This window comes from Saimiri boliviensis, chromosome 9, assembly GCF_048565385.1.
Source record: "Saimiri boliviensis isolate mSaiBol1 chromosome 9, mSaiBol1.pri, whole genome shotgun sequence".
NCBI classification, from domain to species: domain Eukaryota; kingdom Metazoa; phylum Chordata; class Mammalia; order Primates; family Cebidae; genus Saimiri; species Saimiri boliviensis.
Window position 1 is genome coordinate 87,885,368 of NC_133457.1, and position 21,270 is coordinate 87,906,637.

Below are 21,270 nucleotides of genomic sequence, written 5' to 3' on the forward strand. Positions count from 1 at the left end.
TCATTCTGTAGCTCTTTATCTAAAGGCTTATATGCACATAAAATGAACAAACATCTTTTTTGTTTATTTTATATCTTGCTCTACAGTGATTTGTAGCTATTTAAAAAATGGGTTACCATGGTTAAAAGTATAACTCACCTACTTAGCGTCACCTATTAACATCTAGTTGATAACAAGGAATATATTTTTTCACCAATGAAGATTTGCATGCACAAACTTAAAAATGTGAAATTCTAACTATTTATGTGATGATTACTCTAGGGACCAATCTTCTCTCATAATAAAAAACATTATCTTTTGGAAATATTTGATAGCTTTAGGTACTATTATTGGGGTTTATTATTATTATTATTATTATTATTATTATTATTGAGACAGAGTTGTGCTCTTGTTGCCCAGGCTGGAGTGCAACAGCGTGACCTCAGCTCACTGCAATGTCCACCTCCCGGGATCAAGGGATTCTCCTACCTCACCTCAGCCTCAGCATCAACTTCTAAAGTAGCTGGAATTACAGCCACCCGACACCACACCTAACTAATTTTTTGTATTTTTAGTAGAGACGGGTTTTCATCATTTTCGTCAGGCTGGTCTCAAACTCCCGACTTAAGGTGATATACCTACCTTGCCTCCCAAAGTGCTGAGATTACAGGCATGGGCCTTATGCACTATTACTTTTTATTCATCATTTTGTTTTCAGCTGTAGTGTATGAACGAAGATATTTAAGGAAAGAATAAGATTGCAAAAAACATTTGGAGGAATTATTAAAATTGGTCCAAAAATTTATTTTCCATACACTATTATAAAATAACATTTTGTTCTTTTTTTAAATATAAATTACTATAATGGGATTTTCTTTTTCTGCTTTAGCAATGAGACCTACTTTGACATTAAAAGTGTAAAACATTTATTTTTATGTCATCTTTTATATGTGGAAAGCTAAGGGACCAAACTAATAATATGATTAAAATTTTGAAGTCTAGGTATTGCTTGGATATTTTTCTCTTTTTTAAAATAAATATTTTTACCCATTGGTATCTCAGTTGACATTCTAAAGGGACAAGAAGTTGTGAACAGCTCATTGCAAGCCTGAGAGGGCATAGCAACAAAGTAGCATTTTTGTCTCCATTGCATTTGTTTTGAAAAATAAAACCCAAGCCATGTGTTCTTAGCTCCTCAGCTGTCATTTGCATCCCCTGAGAAAATATGATATTCTACTTGTGGTATTAGATGTTTCACAATAGCTTTAAAAACTACCAGGGCAGTAGGCCAGGCGCAGTGGCTCATACCTATAATCCCAGCACTTAGGAAGGCTGAGGCAGGCGGATCACCTGGGGTTGGGAGTTTGAGAACAGCCTGACCAACACGGAGAAACTTTGTCTCTACTAAGAATACAAAATGAGTCAGGCGTGGTGGTGCATGCCTGTAATCGCAGCTACTCGGGAGGCTGAGGCAGGAGAATCACTTGAACCCTGGAGGCAGAGGTTGTGCTGAGCCGAGATTGTGCCATTGCATTCCAGCCTGGGTAACAAGAGTAAACTCCATCTCAAAAACAAAAACAAAAACAAAAAGACATAAAAACTACCAAGGCAGTAACAAGTGTAACAGCCACAACAACAACAACAACAACAACAACAACAACAACAACAACAAAATCCAGTGATGCTCACCATTGATGATTTAAAAGACAGTCTTAACATTTATATCCAAGTGAAGAAGACATTTCAAGGTCTCCCTGATACCTTCCTGTAGAAGCCGGAAATTGATATTATGTGTCCCTCCTCTACCCACCTTCCAATGTGGGCTTTATCACAAGGTCACACAGAAACAAAATTATCACTGTTGAGAGCACATGAACAGAATTCACAGCCATGTTGTGACTGTTCTGACATGGCATTCCCTGTGTGTCTGTTTCTAGTGTTATAGGCAGTAGAAAATAAAAAAAATATATCAAAGGCCCAGGCTTGTGACTGGCTCAAAAAGTTAAAATACATTAAAACACCAAGAAGGTGGCTTCAAGTTTCTTCCAGGTGCTTAAGCCAGGAGGTAGGAATGTACTACATCTTTGCCAGGTAAAACGTGTTCCCTGGAACTGTGGCAGCATCGACATCCCTTGGGAGCTACTTAGAAAGACAGACTTGCAGGCCTTTCTTGGACATCCTAAACTTGTGTCTGCAATTTAACAGGATGTCCAGGTAATTCACATACCCACTAAGGTCTGAAAAGCAGTGATCCAGAGCAACAACTGATGTCGAGGAAAAGGAAGAACTTACACCTCTTTCTCAGTAAAGAGTTATTTTCAGTAATTCTTCAACATGTTTTTAAACTGCATTATTTCACAGATTGACAAATACTTGAAGAAAGAAAAAAAACAGTATAAGCCAGTTTGCTGTATTTATAATCACAAGAATGCTTCTTTTCTCTACAAAAGACACAGTCTTTGGAATGGCTTATGCCAGTTTTCTTATTAGTGAAGGGAATATAATAGTTTTCATGATGCATCTCCTTTGGTAAGTTAACCTTCTGTTCTGATTTTTAAGGTGAAATTTGCTCCAACAAAGAGCTCCTAGCCCAAGCATCCCTATTAGTGAGATATTTCCAAGAACTCTTGCTTCTAAAGAATCAGGATATTGCAAGCTGTCCCCATTCACTCAAAATACCATGTGGGAATAAAATTAATTTTGCTGGACTTCCAAAAGGAGGGTTGTGGTAAGTTGAGTGGAGTGGATTAAAAAAGACTTCTTGAGAGACAACTCCATCCCACTGGATTTTAAGATAATAGGACTGCAGGAAAATAGTGTAGTGAGAAGCAGAAATGGAAAAATAATGTTTCAAAAGGGAGAATCATAGTCTGAGTGTAAGAGAGAAAAATCCAGATGAAAAAGGAAGCCACTTTTGCCCACAGAGAAACAAAAAGGAGAAAGAGGAAGAAGACAATATTTAAGAATGGTATTTATGTCAGGAAGAGAGAGCACAATGACAGAGAAATTAATACCAGAGGAAGGCAGAAAGGATGAGCAAAGGATCATGGGTGTGACTGGGAACTTTAGCAGAAAAAAAAGATGGGAATGTATAGAAAGGGAGGATGAAGGACAAAGAAGCAAGTCCATGATGCCTGAAAACCGGATGGCTACGCACCACCCTTCTCTCAAAAGCGACCCCTCCCATCCAGTCCTACCTGGCCGGAAGGACGGTGGTCACCACTTGAGAGCTTGAGGGTTGGGGGGAGTAAAGTTGGGGGAAACAGAGGGATCCTCATGGCAAGTTTCCGACAAGAATGAGGAGGAACCTTCCCCCTGTGTGGGAAAAAAAGGGAGGCTGTCATTTTTGTGGCAATGAAATTGATTTCTAAGTCACCTGGTGTTTCAAATTATTTGTCTGGGACATCTCTTGGAGTGCCTTCTAGAATACAGATTTATCTCTTCTGTTTGCCTTTACCTGCTGCAACATCCCCAGTGTGGCTTGGCACCTGGCTTCCCACAAACACAATGGAATTGGCATTGAGTTCTCCTTGGCCTTCCCCACTCTCTGTAAGAGTTAGATGTTAAAAATGATCACGACTGCTACTTTTGAGATATTCTCCACAAAATCCCACTACCATCAAGAAACCTGAGAAAAGATGGCGATGAAGGACTGATAGCTGTTTGCTCAGTCAACAACACAGTCCAAGGAGTCTGGGCTTAAAGGCACTACTTTTCTCTCCCCAAAGAGCCAGACTATTTTTTAACATACAAAGTCAATGTTGTTAGCCCTCTATATACATCATGCATTCAAAAAATACTTATTGAACACTAGCTCTATGCCAGGCAATGTTCTTGGGTGTCTGGAACTCAAGAGCATCAGGGAACGAAGCAACAAAGCCCCTGCCCCTGTGGAGCTTACATTCTGATGGGTGGGGCAGTACTGAAGGACACACTTAGGAAAGAAGGGTATGACTGAATGAGAGAAGGTGATACATGCTATGAAAAAGAGAAAGCGCAGCAGAATAAACAGGAGAGGGGATGGCAGGGATGGGAGAGTGCTGGAGGGGGTTGTACATTTTAATGAAGTGGTATGGAAAGCCTCTTTGACAGATTTGAGCAAACATTTGAAAGACAAAAGAGCTGCCAAAACAGACACTTGGGAGATGAGGAAACAGTTCATACAATGGCTCAAGGTGGGATTCGCCTGTCTTGTTGGGGCCAAGCAAGGAGCCCATCGTGGTCTGAGCAGAGAGTATATCAAGAAGGAAAGGCAGAAAACATGCAACAGTGGAGTTAGACCCTACTGGACTTTTAAGGTTTTATTCTGAGTGTGTTGGGAGCCACAGAAGCATCTTCAACAGAGGTACAAGCTGATATAACTCGTGTTCTAAAAGGATGCCTCTGGCTGACATGTTGAGAATAGATTTTGAGGGCATACATGTGGCAGCAGAAGCCAAGTTTGGAGGCTACTTAGAAATCCAGGGAGAGACGATGGTGGCTTTAACTAAGGTGATTGCACTGCAGTTGGTACTCAACAATTATAAAGATATCTTCACTGCTTTACAATATTTTTTTTCAAGTCCTAGGGTTTTTTTTTGTTCCACCTAAAACACAGACCAAATAAGAAATTTAAGAATTGTAACAGCTCATTGTGTATTTTGCAAAACCTAAGAGTGACTTTTTTCTTTTTTGGATAATATGTAAGGTGCAAAGAAAAAGGAAACAAATCTTTCTCAGCCAAAGATAGAAGACAATGCATTTTCTATTCTCTCTTGTGTACCTAACACACATACATGCTGTTGGCTACTCTCTTGGACAGGAATTTTCACATACTAGCATAATTAGCTAGGGCAAAATCCATTTTTATGCCAAAATGGTTCATCTGCTAAGCATCTCTCCAATTGTACAAAGTTGTTTGTGTGTGTATATAAATGTGTGTTATTGTATATGTGTGTGTGTGTGTCTCTTTAAAATCTGAAAATATTATTTGAGGAAATTCAAACACCTCCTTGTTAAATTCAAAGATTAACCTCAACTAATGATTACAATAAACACAGAACACTTGTGTCTGTTGATTTCTGTTGACAGAAAATTTGTAAACAGGACTCCCAAGTAGTGAATTTGTTGCATGAATATGGCCTTAGCTATAATACATGGAAAACAGATAACGTGATCCTGTTCTTAGCAACTGCTTTCCTATTTGGAAGGAAAGCTTTCTTCATTGTTTTCTTCAGAACAGTATTCCTGTGTTTGCCCTCATGCAATAGCTTTTTCTCTCATCTCCAAGTACTTCATCATCAAATATTTCAAAGCACCTAGTAGATTTCCCCTTCAGATTTTCTGTAGAAAATAGTCATCCCTTCATATCCATGGGTTCCACATTTGTGGATTCAACCACTTTTGGATCAAAACTATTTAGAAAAAACGTTAAGTGGATGGTGTGTCTGTACTGAACATGTAAAGACTTTTTTTCTTGACATTATTCCCTAAACAATACAGCATGACAACTATTTACATAGAACTTACATTGTATTTATTAGGCATTATAAATAACCTAGAAATGACAAAGTACATGGGAGAATGTGCATAGGTTATGTGCAAATACTATACAATGCTATATAAAGGATTTCCACCTGAGCATCTGTGGATTTTGGTATCTGAGGGGAGTCCTGGAACCAATCATCCATAGATACCAAAGGATGACAGTATTTCTCTTGATTTGAGGTTGGTCTTCATTTCCCTTTAAAATACTGAAGGTCATAGTTAGATCAGGTAATGGTTTCTGGAAATCAATTAAACTTTTACATCAGTTGTTTTAAAGTGTTTGGGATGTGTGTGTGTTTGACAATTTTCACTATCCTAGTTATATCAAAACAGGGCTTTTTTTAAAAAAGAGATACACTGAGGATCAAAAAATCTAGTAAGTATTAGCAAAATTCATAGAAATCATGCCCAATAACAGGCACACAGAAGTAGAAGTGGAAATAAGCCCCAAAGGTTTTCCATCCAAGAGTGTGGACCCTTCGTGTATGGCAGGTGGGCTGATGAAAGCCAATGTGGTAAAGTCCACTTCATCCTATTCGTGGTGTTAAAATCATTGTTGGCTGGGAAGGCTCTGAACTCTACCAACATGTAGCCCCTACTCAGCAGGTGGGGAAGATTCTCTTCTGAACCTCTGCCCTCTATCCAATATCACTCTATGTCCACATTTTCTCATCCTCAAGAAAGAAAAATATGGACAAAGAAGGAGAAATAAAGTTGATATGGTGAAGAAAAAGCGGAGAAATCAACGGCATCCATGTGAATTTAAGTTATAATTTTTGTTTAAATTTCAAACAGCTGCCTTATAGGGGCCAATAGACAATAGAAATCTATTAAACAGCCTCTGGAGCACCATTCAGCCCTAAGGGACAGCCTCTTCTTACCTTTAGAAATTTTTTGCATGTTTCTATTATAATCTTAGAATCTAATTTTTCAAGAGACACTGAGTATCTTTGAAATAAAACATTTTCTGATTTTTACACAACAGTGTGATGTGTTTTATTGTGCCAACTGTCTCAGCCAAACTATATTTCCCTGAGTTCCCTTTCTGTATGTTTCCAGTTATTGTGGGTTCCATGGAGATTCTTCTGAGAATTGGAGAGCTTAATGAGGGAGGCAACAGCCATTGTGTAATATGCAGGCATTGTTGCTGATCTGGTGATTTATGTATCTGGTTGATGGAAAGCAGCAGTTGAGTCTGCAATCATTTTTCCTGCCCTTTGGGTCTTCCTTTAGTTGTCTGACTCCTGGGCTGGGTATGTATGTATGTATGTATGTATATATGTATGTATGTGTGTATGTTCAACTCCGGGACAAAGAGGCTTAGCTTCTGCAGGTTACCCTAGTCACCAAGCCTCCTTGTAATTTTCCCTTCCTGCCTGCCTGTCAGGGTCCATTGTTAAAAAGGGAGACAGCCTTGAGAAGGAGGCAGATAGCAGGCCAGCAGAATTGCGTAAGTCAATTACTGTCACACATATACAATATTCTACTGGCTCTGTTTCTCTAGTTGAATCCTGAGTGATATAGATGTTAATTAATTCAAAAATTTTAGAAACACAGTGTGGGGACTTTTTATTTCTGGTAATAGTTGGTTAGGTTATTTGGGCCATCCTTTCCACTGAAAACAATTAAGAGGCTAGGTTTGATACTTACACTTCTTTTTTTTTTTTTTTTTTTTTTTTTTTTTTTTTTTGAGATGGAGTCTTGCACTGTCACACAGGCTGGAGGGCAGTGGCATGATCTCTGCTCACTGCAGCCTCCACCTCCCAGGTTCAAGCAATTCTCCTCCCTCAGCCTCTAGAGCATGTGGGAGTACAGGTGCACACCACCATGCCTGGCTAATTTTCATATATTTTTTTAATAGAGTCAGGGTTTTACCATGTTGGCCAGGCTGGTCTCAAACTCCTGACCTCAAGTGATTCTGCTGCCTTGGCCTCCCAAAGTGCTGGGATTACAGACGTAAGCCACCATGCCTGGCCATGAAAACTATCTTTAAAGACTCAAAGAACTACAACAACTTAATGATCAGGGTCAAACTGAAGGGGACATTGAACCCAGACACTTAATAAGCAAGGAAGTTGCTTTTACCCTGATAGGCTTTTGCTCATGATGAAAATTTTGAGTCCATCCTTTGATAGCCTTCAAGGGTGAGGAACCTACATTCAAGAGCTGAGGCTTTCCCAGAGTAAGGAATCTCACAGGACACCTTCTTACAACAAGTTAGGATATACAGATTATAGATTTAAAAATAAACCAAGTAGAACATCTGAAAATAAAATATAAAACCTGAAATTAAAACACTCAGTGGATGTAGAGAATAGCAGTTTAAACAAACTGCTATTAGAAAAAGGGTCAGAAATAAAAAAAATTGCATACAGAGCAGTACAGAAAGACAAAGGATGGAAAATACTAAAAACAGTTCAGTAACAGAGGAGATGGAGTAAAAAGTTTGATTTCATTTTATATGCAAATATATATGGAATCTTAGAAGTAAAGGGAAAAAAGCACAGTATTTGCTTTCATGATAGTTTAGAGTTTTTGCAGAACTGAGGAAAGTGATCCATCTAGTCACCTCAAACACATTTAGATACATTATAGAAAACCTGCACAAAATATGAGAAGAAAATCCTAAATGCAGTTGATGGGGGTGGGAAGAACAAATTATTATCGAAAGAACTGCATTAAGACTAACAGTTAACTTCTCGACAGCAACAATAGATGCTAGAGGGTGGTGGAATTTTATCTTCAGTGTGCTAAAGGAAAATAACCATCAACACAAAATTTTATATCCAGTGAAAATACCATTCCAGAATGGAGGAAATGTGGATTTTTATCTACTAATACATTAAACAAATAAAGACATTTTTGCACAAAAACAAAAATAAAAACCCCAAAGAGTTTACTACCAGTACACTGCACAAAAGTTTCTTCTAGAGGAAGTATAAGATGATGATCCCAAATGGGCAGAGGATACAAGAATGTTCCACAGAGAAGGTTGTGAAAATGTAGACATATCTAAATGAACCATGATCACACCATAGAATAATAATGTCTTATGTGTTTAAGAGTCTATTGGATTAAATTTCAAAAGGAAATTGATGAGGGACCAGTGGAATTAACATTGTTCCAATGCCCTAGTATTGCCCAGAAAGAAAGTAAACATGTCTAAGTTTTATGTTCAAGAAAATAATGCACAGCTATGTTTGTTTCCTAAAACGTCAATTCTTTATATTGACAGAAATGAAAAAGCATTTTCTTCTACAGAACAAACAAAAACAAACCACTGTGTGGTTATTTGAGACTTAACAATGAGCAGAAACATTGTCTACAGGCAGCCAGTTCCCACCCTGCAGTTTGGCTTCTGGGAGAATATCCAGGAGGTACTGGCAAGAGAGAATCCATTTCCCCATCAAGCCACATAAGATTAGAGGAGGCACAAATGCATTATTTTTAAAAAGATGTTTTTATTTTAAAAGCCCTAAGTTTGCCTTTTCTCTCCTGAACACAGGGAAGTATCAGTCGCATTTAAGGTTTTGTCTCAGAGCCCAGCGGTAGGTCTGTCAAGACAAACTTCAAGCAGAGCGATGAGTCACTCACCCTGTTACAAAGATGTCAGAGGGGAAATGAGGAAAATCAGTCTATATTCCCTCGGTGGAGGAAAAAAATAAAAAAAGAGCCAGTAGCTACATGATGAAATGTTCTTTGGGAATAAATTAAAATGCCCTAAAGCTTCCTGGAATTCTCTCTTGATGATGAGCTAAATTAAAACAGAAAACCTGTGTTCTAAGATGCATCAAAGACAAGTTAAGCATCAGAGAAAAAGTAAATTACACATTTATTGACTGTTTTATGAGGTTATGGAGACAGTTCATTAAAAAGTCCCCTCGAAAGATGATTCTTCTTACGAAGAGATCAGGAGCTGCAAAGTGATTAATAAACATTGGCATATTCACAACAGACTCAAGGCAACTCATGATTAACCTTGTTTTCTTTTCTTTCTTTCTTTCTTTTCCTTCTTTCTTTCCTTATTTCTTTCTGACAGGGCAGTCTTACTCAGTTCCCTAGGCTGGAGTGCAGTGGCATGATCTCGGCTCACTGTCACCTCTGCCTCTTGGGTTCAAGTGATTCTTCTGCCTCAGCCTCCTGAGTAGCTGGGATTATAGGCACGCACTATGACACCTGGCTAATCTTTGTATTTTGGTTGAGACAGAGTTTCCCCATGTTGGCCAGGCTGGTCTCGAACTCTTGATCTCAAGTGATCTGACCGCCTTGGCCTTTCAAAGTGGTGGGATTACAGGCGTGAGCCACTATGCCCGGCCAACAGTGTTTTCATATGTTAACATGAATATCTTTGAAGTGTTCGGGAAAAAGACAGAAGGTCATTTTTACAATGGATCAATTCAGGACTGAGCGGGACCACAAAAGGTACGAATTCTCTCTGCACTGGCAGTTGCATTCTTGAGTTGTTTTTAACATCGTTTATGCACATAAACACCTTCCTATTGGCTTTGGCAAACCCATGTATGCAAATCCCAAGGAAACCAATTATTTCACTGAGTCAGAAGACTGGCCAGTGTTTACTTCATGGATCTTGAGAATTCTAACACTATGATTTTCATAAAAAGGCACACCTCAAACAAAACTAAAACCCACATACACTCAGGGACTGAATCGAAAATCTCATTGCCAGAAAACATGCAGTTGAATGTTTCTCCAGAATTCAGAACTCTACTGAAAAGGAGCTAAGTATTCTCTTCTAAGAGTGTCTATTGTTGTTTATAAGTTTCAGTGGGACTTACGTATAGCAATGTACAATATCATTTTATGTCAAATTGAGTGCCAAAATATTTTATTGTATAAGTTACCTCAAGGGAACACCTACTTCCACTTTCCCCAATGTCCTCAAAAATTACCTGCAAAAGGAATAAACTAATTTATTGTCTTCTTTCATAGGGAAAAAAATGAACTTTCCATATGAAAAGGGCCTGGTGCATGTCATAAAGTAGGACAATCTAAAATAAACTTTTTACGTTGTGGCTGGCCACATTTGATCCCCTACCAAATATGTACCAGAAAGACTGAAGGTCCTGGTTCACATGCAGAATTGAAACAAAATTTTTAGCCTGACTTTGATTGAGGCATATTCTCCTATGACTGCTGTTGCAGGATAGTAAAAATGTTGAGAACTCCAGATGACATGCACATTACTGAGTAAACTGCTGGAAAAGACACACTTTGAATGAAGTTTCCTGAGTAGTTTGCTTTAAATTGAGCCAGAATCACTACTTCTTTGCCACTGAAAAACTGTTAACTTGAAGCCATTAGCTTTTCAAATTTCTTTTGTGGAAAGATTTGCAAAATATGTGTTTGTTACTTTCAAAGTAGTTGTTTATCAATGTCTTAGAAAATTATACTGATATGATTGGGATTGATCAAGGTTCAGAATAGCTCAAAATAGTAATACCCCAGAGAAAACAGTAATGTAAAAAGAGCTTCTTCCTTGTTAATAACAAGATTGTGAACATGAAGCACCTTATTACTTTAGTTAGAATAAGTAGATGAAGAGAAAGTAAATTATTATATAGAGCAACATGGTGAAAGAAATGGAAGAACAGGAAGAAATATAATGTCATGTAACATATACATACTTTTGGTGTCAGCAAAAAATTAGCCATGATCAGTTTCTAGTTAAAAAACTTCATCCCATCTGTAAATTAGTTGAGGGAGGAAATACATGCTCCTCAGTAACCTGTGGCAAACTTTGGCATGCTTTCTTCTTCGTAAGACGGTTACGATTGTCTTTAATATTACCTGCTGCAATGTGTGCTCAAGTTCCTCATCCAAAACCCAGTAATGGAACCCTTCATAAAGTTCTAGATGTCACAAAATCACTCTCTCTTCTTATCTTTCTGACTGAATGGAACAGACTCCATGGACTTGTTTTAAAGATTCTCTTGATTAGTTTCATTTCCCTTGGTAGTTTCTTATTTTGTTTTGACTTTTGCTAACTTCCCTCATATCTACGTCAAGGTTCAAAGGCTGTATCAGTACTAGATGTGGAGAGGGATTATTTCAAAGCTAGTGCTATTGTAGCTCTGATCCACGCCCCACGGTTATGGGAGCATGGCGACAGCTATGCTTGCTGGCCTTTCCTCACCACCCATTTATTATACCTACTTTGCTGCCCTGTGCTTTGTGCTTTCTTCACATGCCTCACACTTGATTTTGTTGTTTCACTCCACTATTATTGCTCCTCTTATCATTGTCATTTCCCTTTATTAACCACTATATCTTACCATGTCAACACTCATGATTGATTATTTTATTAATAAAGTCTCAGCTCTAAGGCACAACGTTTTTAAGCCAAGAAGAAAAACTCTCAAGAAATGGTTTGGTTTGACATGGAACCAACAATCTTCAAGGGCAACCTTCAAATCCAGACATGAGAAGATGGTCACAGAACGACCTCATGGATGAAAAGTACAGAGGAATTCATCATGGTACCTATTTACAATAAAACATGGAGACAACAGATCTACTAAAAGCCATAGAAACACTTCAGATCTCTTTCCAAGGGGCCAAAAAGGAATAAAACATTGTTATCAACATGGCTGTAACACACATTGTATGATACATGTCCACCCAATTGCCATTTCCCCTCTGTTTCTTTGATGATAAAATATCAATTTTGTTCAGGCACCCGATGACCAGAGAACTGAAGAGAAATTGAATTCTCTCTAGTCTTGGGAATGAATCTTAATTACTCTAAACCAATCATGAAAGTTACTCCCTATTGTCCATGATTGGTTTAAAAATGAGAATATGAGGCCATTGTGGCCAAGGAGGAAACACCAGCTGGGGGAAATGTAGGAAGGTTTTTCTCAATCCTAGAAAGGGTTACAAAGTTGAGACATTTGCTGTGTAGCCTTTGAGTGGGTTTGTGTAAGGTTATGATGCATGGAGCTAGGGCAGCCACCTCATGGCCGTGAGTTTACAGCCTGGGGCTGGAAGGCAACAACAGTGGACATTCTAAAAATACCTGCAGATGAAATTGTTAAGCCACAAAATGAATCATTGCTAGAACTAGGGTACCTCTGAATTTGCAGTAACATGACTTACTAAATACTTTAACTGTTGAAGCCAGTTTCAATTGGGTTTATTGTAAAATTGCAGCTGAATGCACCCTGACTGCTAATCAATTGGCCAAAAGTTATTAGTTCTTTTCATGTCCAGGTATATCCAGAGAAGAAGTTTAAGGGTGCTTCCACATTTACTGAGGTTGACTTTCATCATGATGACTTAGAGCAGTAACATGAAAATCTTTGTATATATGGGTTATTTGTACTGAGAGTTGTGCAATTTAAACACATTCATGATTTTACACTCACATTTTACCTGTAAGTAAAATAGTTAACATTGAACCAAAACACACACATGAAAAAAAAAGCAAAATAAAACTCTGAAAAGAACCATATTCTCTAAGATAAACTTTTTTAAAATACCAAAAACTAGCTGAGCCATCAACCAAAAGCAAATTCTATTATGTCGATGTACAAAGTAATAACAAATTTAAATCCAGACAGCATAGATTGAAAATGTATGTATATGAATATATCACCTGGGACTGATTATTTTTACTTAAATTTCAATCAAACTGGATCTTTTGCTGCAAATATCTGAGCATTTTTAAAAGATCAATCCTGATTTGAAAGTATAGTAATTTCTGAAATTATGTTAAACTTTATTCTACTTTATTAGTGCATAATTAATCTGTGTGGGTGGCTGAGAAGATCTACATTACATATTTATAGGAGAAACTAAGAATTAGCACCCTATCTAAGTAATTATTAATTCCTGCTTGAGAATCTATATTGCCAACCCTAAAAACTTAGAAATTAAAAATACTAAATAAGTATACAATAAATATGAAAGGTGAAGAGTGGAAATAACCGTGAAAATATATTTAGAATTGTCCACAAGAAATCTATAAGAAGTAAATTGGTGAATGAAACATACAATTAAATAAAACTTTTGAACTTTGAGGAATCAAGAAATACTGGTGTAGAATGGCAGCACTTTTTAAAGTAGATATTTTAAACTGAAAATAGAAGGGCAAGAAAATTGAAAAACACATTTTCCACACACAGAAAAATATTCAGTGATGAATCAAAATGGAAGGAACGTTCTAAAATTGAGATGCTATTTGCTAACCCGAAAGTAGTTGATTTAAAGATATTCAGTTCATTCAAAGTTAATATTCATAAGACAATTAATTTTAACCAAACAATGAACACAAGATAATTTTGAAGCAGAGCCAAATCAACTGTTACTATGGGGAGCAAAAGATTTGCTTTTCTCTGGTTTATTAAGACTATTGCTGGATAAAAACCAGAGTGATTTTGGGGCAGGGCATCCTCTGCTGGACAGAGGGTGGCATTACAACATTTCATCAGCTACTGTATTCAGAACTGAAGTTTACTTAGTAGTAACCAAACTGAAGGTTTACCTCTGATTCTCCAGGGGGGAAAGATACTATAAAAATAACCTTTGCCTGAGCCACACCCCAGACTAATTAAAGCCAAATCTCTGGAGGTGGGTTCTGTACATTTGCGGTTTTTAAAAGCTCACCAGGTGGTGACAAATGCTCACTGAATATTGCTATATTTTTACCTTCATTGAGAAAGATACGAGTTTCATATGCAAGAACTGATCTCAGACTGCGTGCAAGGTACTTACATGAGCCCGGAAGGTTTCATTCTTACTAAATGAAAACCAAATAGAATAATTGTGCATTATGATTCAGTTGCATTTACCTTGGGCTTTTCATCCAGGATCTGCTGACGTATCTCCTTGTGTTTCTCTACAAGTTTTTCCTGCCGTTTACTTTGGGCCTCTTCTAACTGTAAGAAAAGTTACAAGGAACATCATTTTCTAAACATCTAAATGTTTAAAAGTGCACATTTTCAGAAAATATTGAAAGTTTTACAGATCTATGGCTTACATTTGATTATTTGATCTCTTGATCGAGAACTACACTGACAAGTATAGGAGACTACAGTAAGTGTTGAAGCTGGGTGACAGAACATAGGGTGGGAGGCAGTGATCAATGGGCTGGACTGTTCTTACATTTTTATAAATATGCGAACATTTCTATGACATCAAATTAAAAAAAAAAAAAAAAGGACAGCCTTTGGAGGTTGCCATCATCTCTATCATTGATGACAAAGGTTCTTTTGGGAAAACTCTCATTTACAATATGTTTCTGGGCTCTTGACTTTGGAAATGACTCTTCATTGTCTATTTTTAGATAAACCCTTTTACATAGTGGTTTGCAACTCAACTTGCAGAAAATGTTGATTAAGGATTGCCCACCCCGTGAAGCAGCTCTATGACTAGCAGGTGCTAGTGATAAAAAGATATGACAAGGCATGACATTTCCTTCCAGAAGCTCACACTGAGCTCACCAAATGTTCACACATGGTTTGCAAAGGAGAGAGTGTGATGAGCCCACATACCCTCTTGATGTACTGCACCACTTCCTGGATGTATGACCGAATCATCTCTGTCTTCTCCCTGAAAGCAAATGACGAATACATCATTATACCAACTCATCCAAAATCGACAAATGGGAATCTCAGACTTCTAGATGAAAGGTTACAGAACCCTCAACATTCCTTTTTTTTTCCCTTATTTTTATTTATGTATTTATTTGAGACAGGGTCTTGCTCTGTTGCCCAGGGTAGAGTGCAGTGGCACCATCATGGCTCACTGAACCCTTGAACTGCCCAGCTGAAGCCATCCTCTAGCCTCAGCCTTCTGAGTGGTTGGGAATACTGGTGTGTGCCACCACACCTAGCTAATTTTAATTTAAAAAAAAAATTGTGTTTATTGTTTGAGACAGAGTCTCACTCTGTCGCCCAGCCTGGAGTACAGTGGCATGATCTCGGCTCTGCCTCCTCTGACTCCTGGGTTCAAGCGATTCTCCTGTCTCAGCCCCCCGAATGGCTGGGATTACAGTCATGAGCCACTACCCCCGACTAATTTTGTATTTTTAGCAGAGACAGGGTTTCTCCATGTTGGTCAGGCTGGTCTCAAACTCTTGACCTCAGGTGATCTGCCTGCCTCAGCCTCACCAAGTGCTGGGAATACAGGCATGAGCCACTGTACCCAGCCAATTAAAATTTTTTTTAAGTAGAGAAAGAGTCTTGCCATGTTGCCCAGGCCCCTCTTGAACTCCTGGCCTCAAGCAATCCTCCCACCTACCCCTTTCAAAGTGCTGAGATTACAAGTGTGAATCAAAAAGTTCTTATCACTGCTGTAAGAAAGGTGTAATCTGCCAGCCTCAGGACAAAAGTCAGGTTCCTCCCAAGGCACAGGCTCTGTTTTCACGGAATGCCAGGAAGGTTATATGCAGGAAGTGAGGATTTAGCCTTTCCCTGAAGGAAGCTTTTTGCTTACCCTTTATTTAAAAGGCCCGAGGTGTGCCGAACTACTCTTTGTTTAAGCCTTCCCTGTTAAAAATCTTACCAAAGGAATCTTTTGAAAGGCTGACTAGAGGGGAAACTTCATGGAGGGGTCTTTAACTGGTTAAGAACCTGTGACTCTGACCTACAGAATATAATTCCTAGGTAAACTGTTGGAAAGAGGGGGCACTTGACTTACTCTTCCATCTGACTTTTGTCTTTGGATTTAGCTTCTGTTATCTTCTCCTGCCTCTTTTTATCCATTTTCTTCTTTAATTCCTTCTTTTCTCTGAAGTCGCAATGGAAGTAAAAGAAAAAAAGAGGCAAATCAGATGGGAATTTGTGTTGAATAAATTTAGCTGCACACGTCAATTGTAACGGGAATGAAGGCTTACTTCTCACAGATTTCTTTGAGCTTCTTTAACTGATTGTTCTGACACTCTTCTGCGACATCTGTCAATTTTTGAATAAGCTGGAAAAAGAAAATGCCAGTTTGCTATTTCAAATGATCACAAACAGAGCTTCCTCCCCACCTCCCTCAAACAACAGAATCTACAGTTAAAAAAATCTGTGATAGATGTTTCACAATAGTTAAAGTTGCCAGACATCTAATATTGGCAGTGAGGACAATTTAGAACCATCATATTATCTAGGCCTATGGGTTTTAATATGAAATTCTTCTTCTTATCTCTTTTTAATTAAACAGAATTCATTAGATTGTTGTGGCAGTTACTGTAGCCCAGCTCAGTGCGAAGACAATTTACAGTGTAGACCCTGGTTCCAATCTCTACTCTATGACTTATTAAAAGTGGAATTTGGGACAAAACCCTACATTTTCAGAACCTACATTTTCTCAGTTGTAAATGGGATTATCACTGCCTTTATGTCTTGGAGGTGGTGTGAACTCAAAATAAAAATATGTATGACACAAATGTAAGTTATAATCAACCGTGAACTATAATTCTTGGCTCTCAACTATCATTCATTGTTGAATTGCTTTGAGGATGGCATGAGTTACCCATCTTAGAAGTTGATGTTTATGTTCTTGCTTTGGTAATGTCCAGCAGGTATAAAGAACATCAGAAATTCTCTTTGTGCTGTCATTGAACTATCACTACACTGTGAACGCAAGTATTTATTGTCTTACCTCTATTACCAAAGCAAGCCTCAAGGGGGCATCAGTGGTGTTTTTGTATATTCACCTGATGCCCAATAAGTGTTTGTCAATTACGTAAAGGTACTTCTGACTACCAATCTTTCCCTTTTTTTCACATGAGGAAGTTAAAGAACCTTCGGCAAAGTTTTCAGGTGGCTGTAGCAACTGGACTCAACCTTTCTTACTGGAGCACCGAACAGATGGTGTGGACAACCTCTGAAAGGCCCCACTGATTTTCCCATAGATAGAGATTCTCTTTCCCCAAAACATACAAGGCAAGCTGAGTTGATTAGTCTTATATAAGTGGTAGCTGTAACAGGGATAAGACAAATTATAATACCACAAACTTTTGAGACAGCCAAGTATAAGGGGGTCCCCAGAAAAACCCCAACTGTCCTGCTCACTGGGAGGAATGCACACTAGGATGGAACCACAGAAGTTCACCTCATCTGCAGCAGGGAGGAGCCTGGCCCCTCCTCTTCCTGGGTGGAACCTGGAATTCAATCTGTGAGGTGGGAAGCACACTAGCAGGGACTCTGGCCTTGCAGAGAGTCCCTGTTTCCCCCTTTTCTTTTTCACACAATAAAACCCTGTCCTCCTCACCCTTCAAATTGTTTGCAAGCCTCCTCCTTTGTGGCCATGGACCCTGACTTTAGCTGAAGTAAGGAGAGGGTCCTACAACATTTCCGTTGATAATTTCTATATGCCAGGCATAGTTTTAAAAGATTCACATGTGCCTGTAATCCCAGCACTTTGGGATGCCAAGGCAGGTGGATCGCCTGAGGTCAGGAGCTCAAGACCAGGCTGGCCAACAGGCTCTACTAAAAATACAAAAAAATTAGCCAGGCATGGTGGTGGGCACCTGTAATCCCAGCTACTCAGGAGGCTGAGGCAGGAGAATCACTTGAACCTGGAAAGCAGAGGTTACAGTGAGCTGAGATTGCACCATTGCACTCCAGCAACTCTGGGCACGCTCTGGGCTATAAGAGCAAAACTCCATCTCAATCAATCAATCAATTCACATGTATTTATTTAATTCTGAGAGTTGCCCTATGCAGTTGGTGTTATTATTTTTGTTTTACATATGCACACGCTGACACACTTGGCTCAAGTTCTGGGCTCGGGGCCCCAGAGCTGGTTAAGTGGCTGAGTTGGGTAAAAACCCAGACAAATAAGGTTCCATGGCTTGTAAGAGAATTACAATATGGAATCCACATTCATTTAAAATTAACATGAAATTGGATGCATTCATCGGTGAAGTGGATTAAATCTGAACAAATATTAACTAGGGCTTGGGTCAGCAGAAAGCCTATTTGATCATTCAAAAGGGATTGCCTAATCATGATTATCACAATTAAACAAATCATGAAGCATTACTTTGTAGTCATGCCGTTTATCATACTGTCTCGATGTAAAATTCCAATGTGCAAAGACTCTAGCCACTTGCTGGGGTCTCCTGTGAAGCCTCTGTCTAGCTGCAAGTGTCCTCTCACCAGCACCTTCCCTTCCTTAGAGGGCCTTTCTCCTCTTCCACTCCCTTGAAAGAGTTACTGAGGGTTATCCAGGGATCTCCCACCTTGGCTGCAACATCGGAATCACTTGGTGGAACTTCTTAAAAATACAGATTCCAGGACCTATGGACTTCAAATGTCTAGGGGTAGGAACTGGGAATCAATATTTGCAAAATCTCCCCAGGTGATTTGGATGCCTTGTGCCAGACTTGAAGTTGGCGGATGTCTTGGTGGACCCACCCTCATTCTACAAGCCACCGCTAAGTCTCCCAGCAACTCTTTTGAATTCAATAAAAATTACATTTCTGTTTCCATGTTCTCATCTCTGTCATTCACCTGACGTCAGAACGTTTTCTGGATCATGCCAGCATCTGCTCACATTTACTGTTTTCCTTCCACCTACTGCCCTCACCCTCAGCAACATCAGCATCCCGTCAATGATGGGGCTAAGCTTGAGAATTCACAGCCCTTCTGTCCACTCAGTTCTGACTTTTATGTTGGTTTGGTGTCAGGCTCCACACCACTGTCAGCACCACACTCCCTCCAGGCTCCCCAGAAGGTCCCTGTCTGCTGGGTCCGCTTGCCTCCGTCTTGGTGCCCCTCCCACCCCCTGCATTTACTCTTTACCCCTTGCAGAACTGGTTCCCACCTCCGGTGGTCCCAGAATACACACTTATCTAAACTATTAGATTCAGCCAGGATGCAATGAATATTTACTAAGCACCTACTAAATAGCAGGCACTGTTCTAGAAACTCTGAGCTGATGACCTGGCTTTCTAGATCTTGCTACTCAAAGTGTGGTCCGTGGACCAGTGACATGAGCATCACCAGGGAGTACCTTAGAGAAATGTAAGTTCTCAGGCCCTACCCCATCAACTAAGTCAGAATCTACAGGTTCAAAAAAATTCCCAGGATATCTGAGTGCACGTTAGAGTTTGAGAAACATTGTGTAGGTGGTTGTGGAAGATGGAGACAATCTGGAAAAAACCATTTCAACCTCTCTCTAATCCTTGCCTTTCTAAGCCAGCCTTAGGTGACTGTCCCCTTTGATTGTCCAGATAACTCTGGGTTTTGCTCCCTAATTGGCTTTTCCTATAAAGTATCATTTACAGACATACCTTTTGTATGTAAATACCTTGTTATTGCTCCCACAAAGGATGTTACCATTTCAACCTTTCATTCTCAATAAATGTTTAGAACCCCAGGCTCTATACAAAATAGGCACTGAAAAAATAATTGTGAATGACATCTTTTAACTTTTAAAACTACACTGAACCTAACCTCAGCCGTAGCTATGAAAGCTCACATTCAAGCCACAGGCTGCCTTATTGAAAATACTTTTAAAAATATATAGGTTTTGTGCTTAACAAGCTAAGTTTTGTTCCTTTAGGAAAAAGCATCTTAATGTGAAATCCAGGTGTATTTTTTAAAATGAGCCTTTTGCATGCAACTAAATGAAAATGGTGCTTCCCTAGAATCCCAGAGTATGTGTTTTACAAGGACATCTCTGTGTTTAATATGTGAAATATGTAAATATCATTTTACTGTGCTCACTTTCATCTCCCCACTACTGCCTTACCACACAGCCTCACCTCTGCCCATCTCAGCTTTTTTTTTTTTTTTTTTTTGAGAATGAGTACACTCTATCGCCCAGGCTACAGTGCATGGTGCAGTCTTGGCTCACTGCAACCTCCGCTTCCTGGGTTCAAACAATTCTCATGCCTCAGCCTCCTGCGTAGCTGGGATTACAGGCATGTGCCACCATGCCGAGCTAAGTTTTGCATTTTTAGTAGAGACGAGGTTTCACCATGTTGCCCAGGCTGGTCTCGAACTCCTGACCTCAGGTGATCGGCCTGCCTCAGCCGCCCAAAGTGCTAAGATTATAGGTGTGAGTCACTGAGTCTGACCTCAGCTATCTTTTAGAAGACTGTCACTCTTACTGTAATGCTGACCATATGGCATTTACTATATTTATTTAACTTTGTCTACTGAAGCTCCAGGAGATGGAATTAACATTATGATTTTGTTAATATTAAATAGTATGCTACTACTGTCCAACTCACATTAAATTGGCAATGGGATTTTATATGTGCATCGACAATTTATCTCTTACTTTATGCTACAAAAAGAGGATTTGGGGTACAGCTGTAGTTTTCTCTATCCAATACTACTTCTCCAGGAGGAACTTCTTCTCTTTCTGAGAATAGCCTCTCTCATATGCTTCCCTTGGGAGCTGCTATATTTTTTATCCCTCTTCCCTTGTCCAAAGTAATTCGTCCAGGGGAGGCATCAATCCAAGTTGGGTCAGTCATCCTGACTTCTGGTTGCAGGCTTGGTCATCACAGGACCCAAACAAGGTTTTCCCCAAGTTTGTTTTTTACACGGCAATGGGGAAATAAAACTCAGAAGGGATCAGTACCTGTATTTTCTATCAAGGGGAAGCCTGTCTTGTACTTTGGAAAAGAATAACATGAACATGCAGAGGAAAGCAGGGGCAGAGTTTGGACAGTCCCCTTTCTTGTGTGATATACCCTGTGTACTTTGCCAGTATATACCCTTCTGACCTAAGTTAGTCCAGCCTGGAATTCTGTGGCTTGCAATCAAAAGAATCCAGACAAAATAAAAACAAATTAATTAA

At 39.1% G+C, this 21,270-nt stretch overlaps 1 protein-coding gene across 2 annotated transcripts in view; it reads right to left on the reverse strand.

Moving 5' to 3' along the window:
* Window positions 1-21,270, reverse strand: part of PLCB1 (phospholipase C beta 1) — a 724,287-nt gene that overhangs the window by 73,038 nt on the left and 629,979 nt on the right. Inside the window, exons 28-32 of one of the 2 annotated variants that reach the window (XM_074406259.1) lie at window positions 16,361-16,437; window positions 16,165-16,254; window positions 15,018-15,075; window positions 14,316-14,402; window positions 3,177-3,294 (exon numbers count right to left, since the gene is read on the reverse strand). In XM_074406259.1, the coding sequence (XP_074262360.1) occupies window positions 3,196-3,294; window positions 14,316-14,402; window positions 15,018-15,075; window positions 16,165-16,254; window positions 16,361-16,437 (411 nt within the window). In that variant the 3' untranslated portion in view covers window positions 3,177-3,195. The remainder of the gene's footprint in view (window positions 1-3,176; window positions 3,295-14,315; window positions 14,403-15,017; window positions 15,076-16,164; window positions 16,255-16,360; window positions 16,438-21,270) is intronic. The other variant, XM_074406258.1, reaches the window with a different exon arrangement.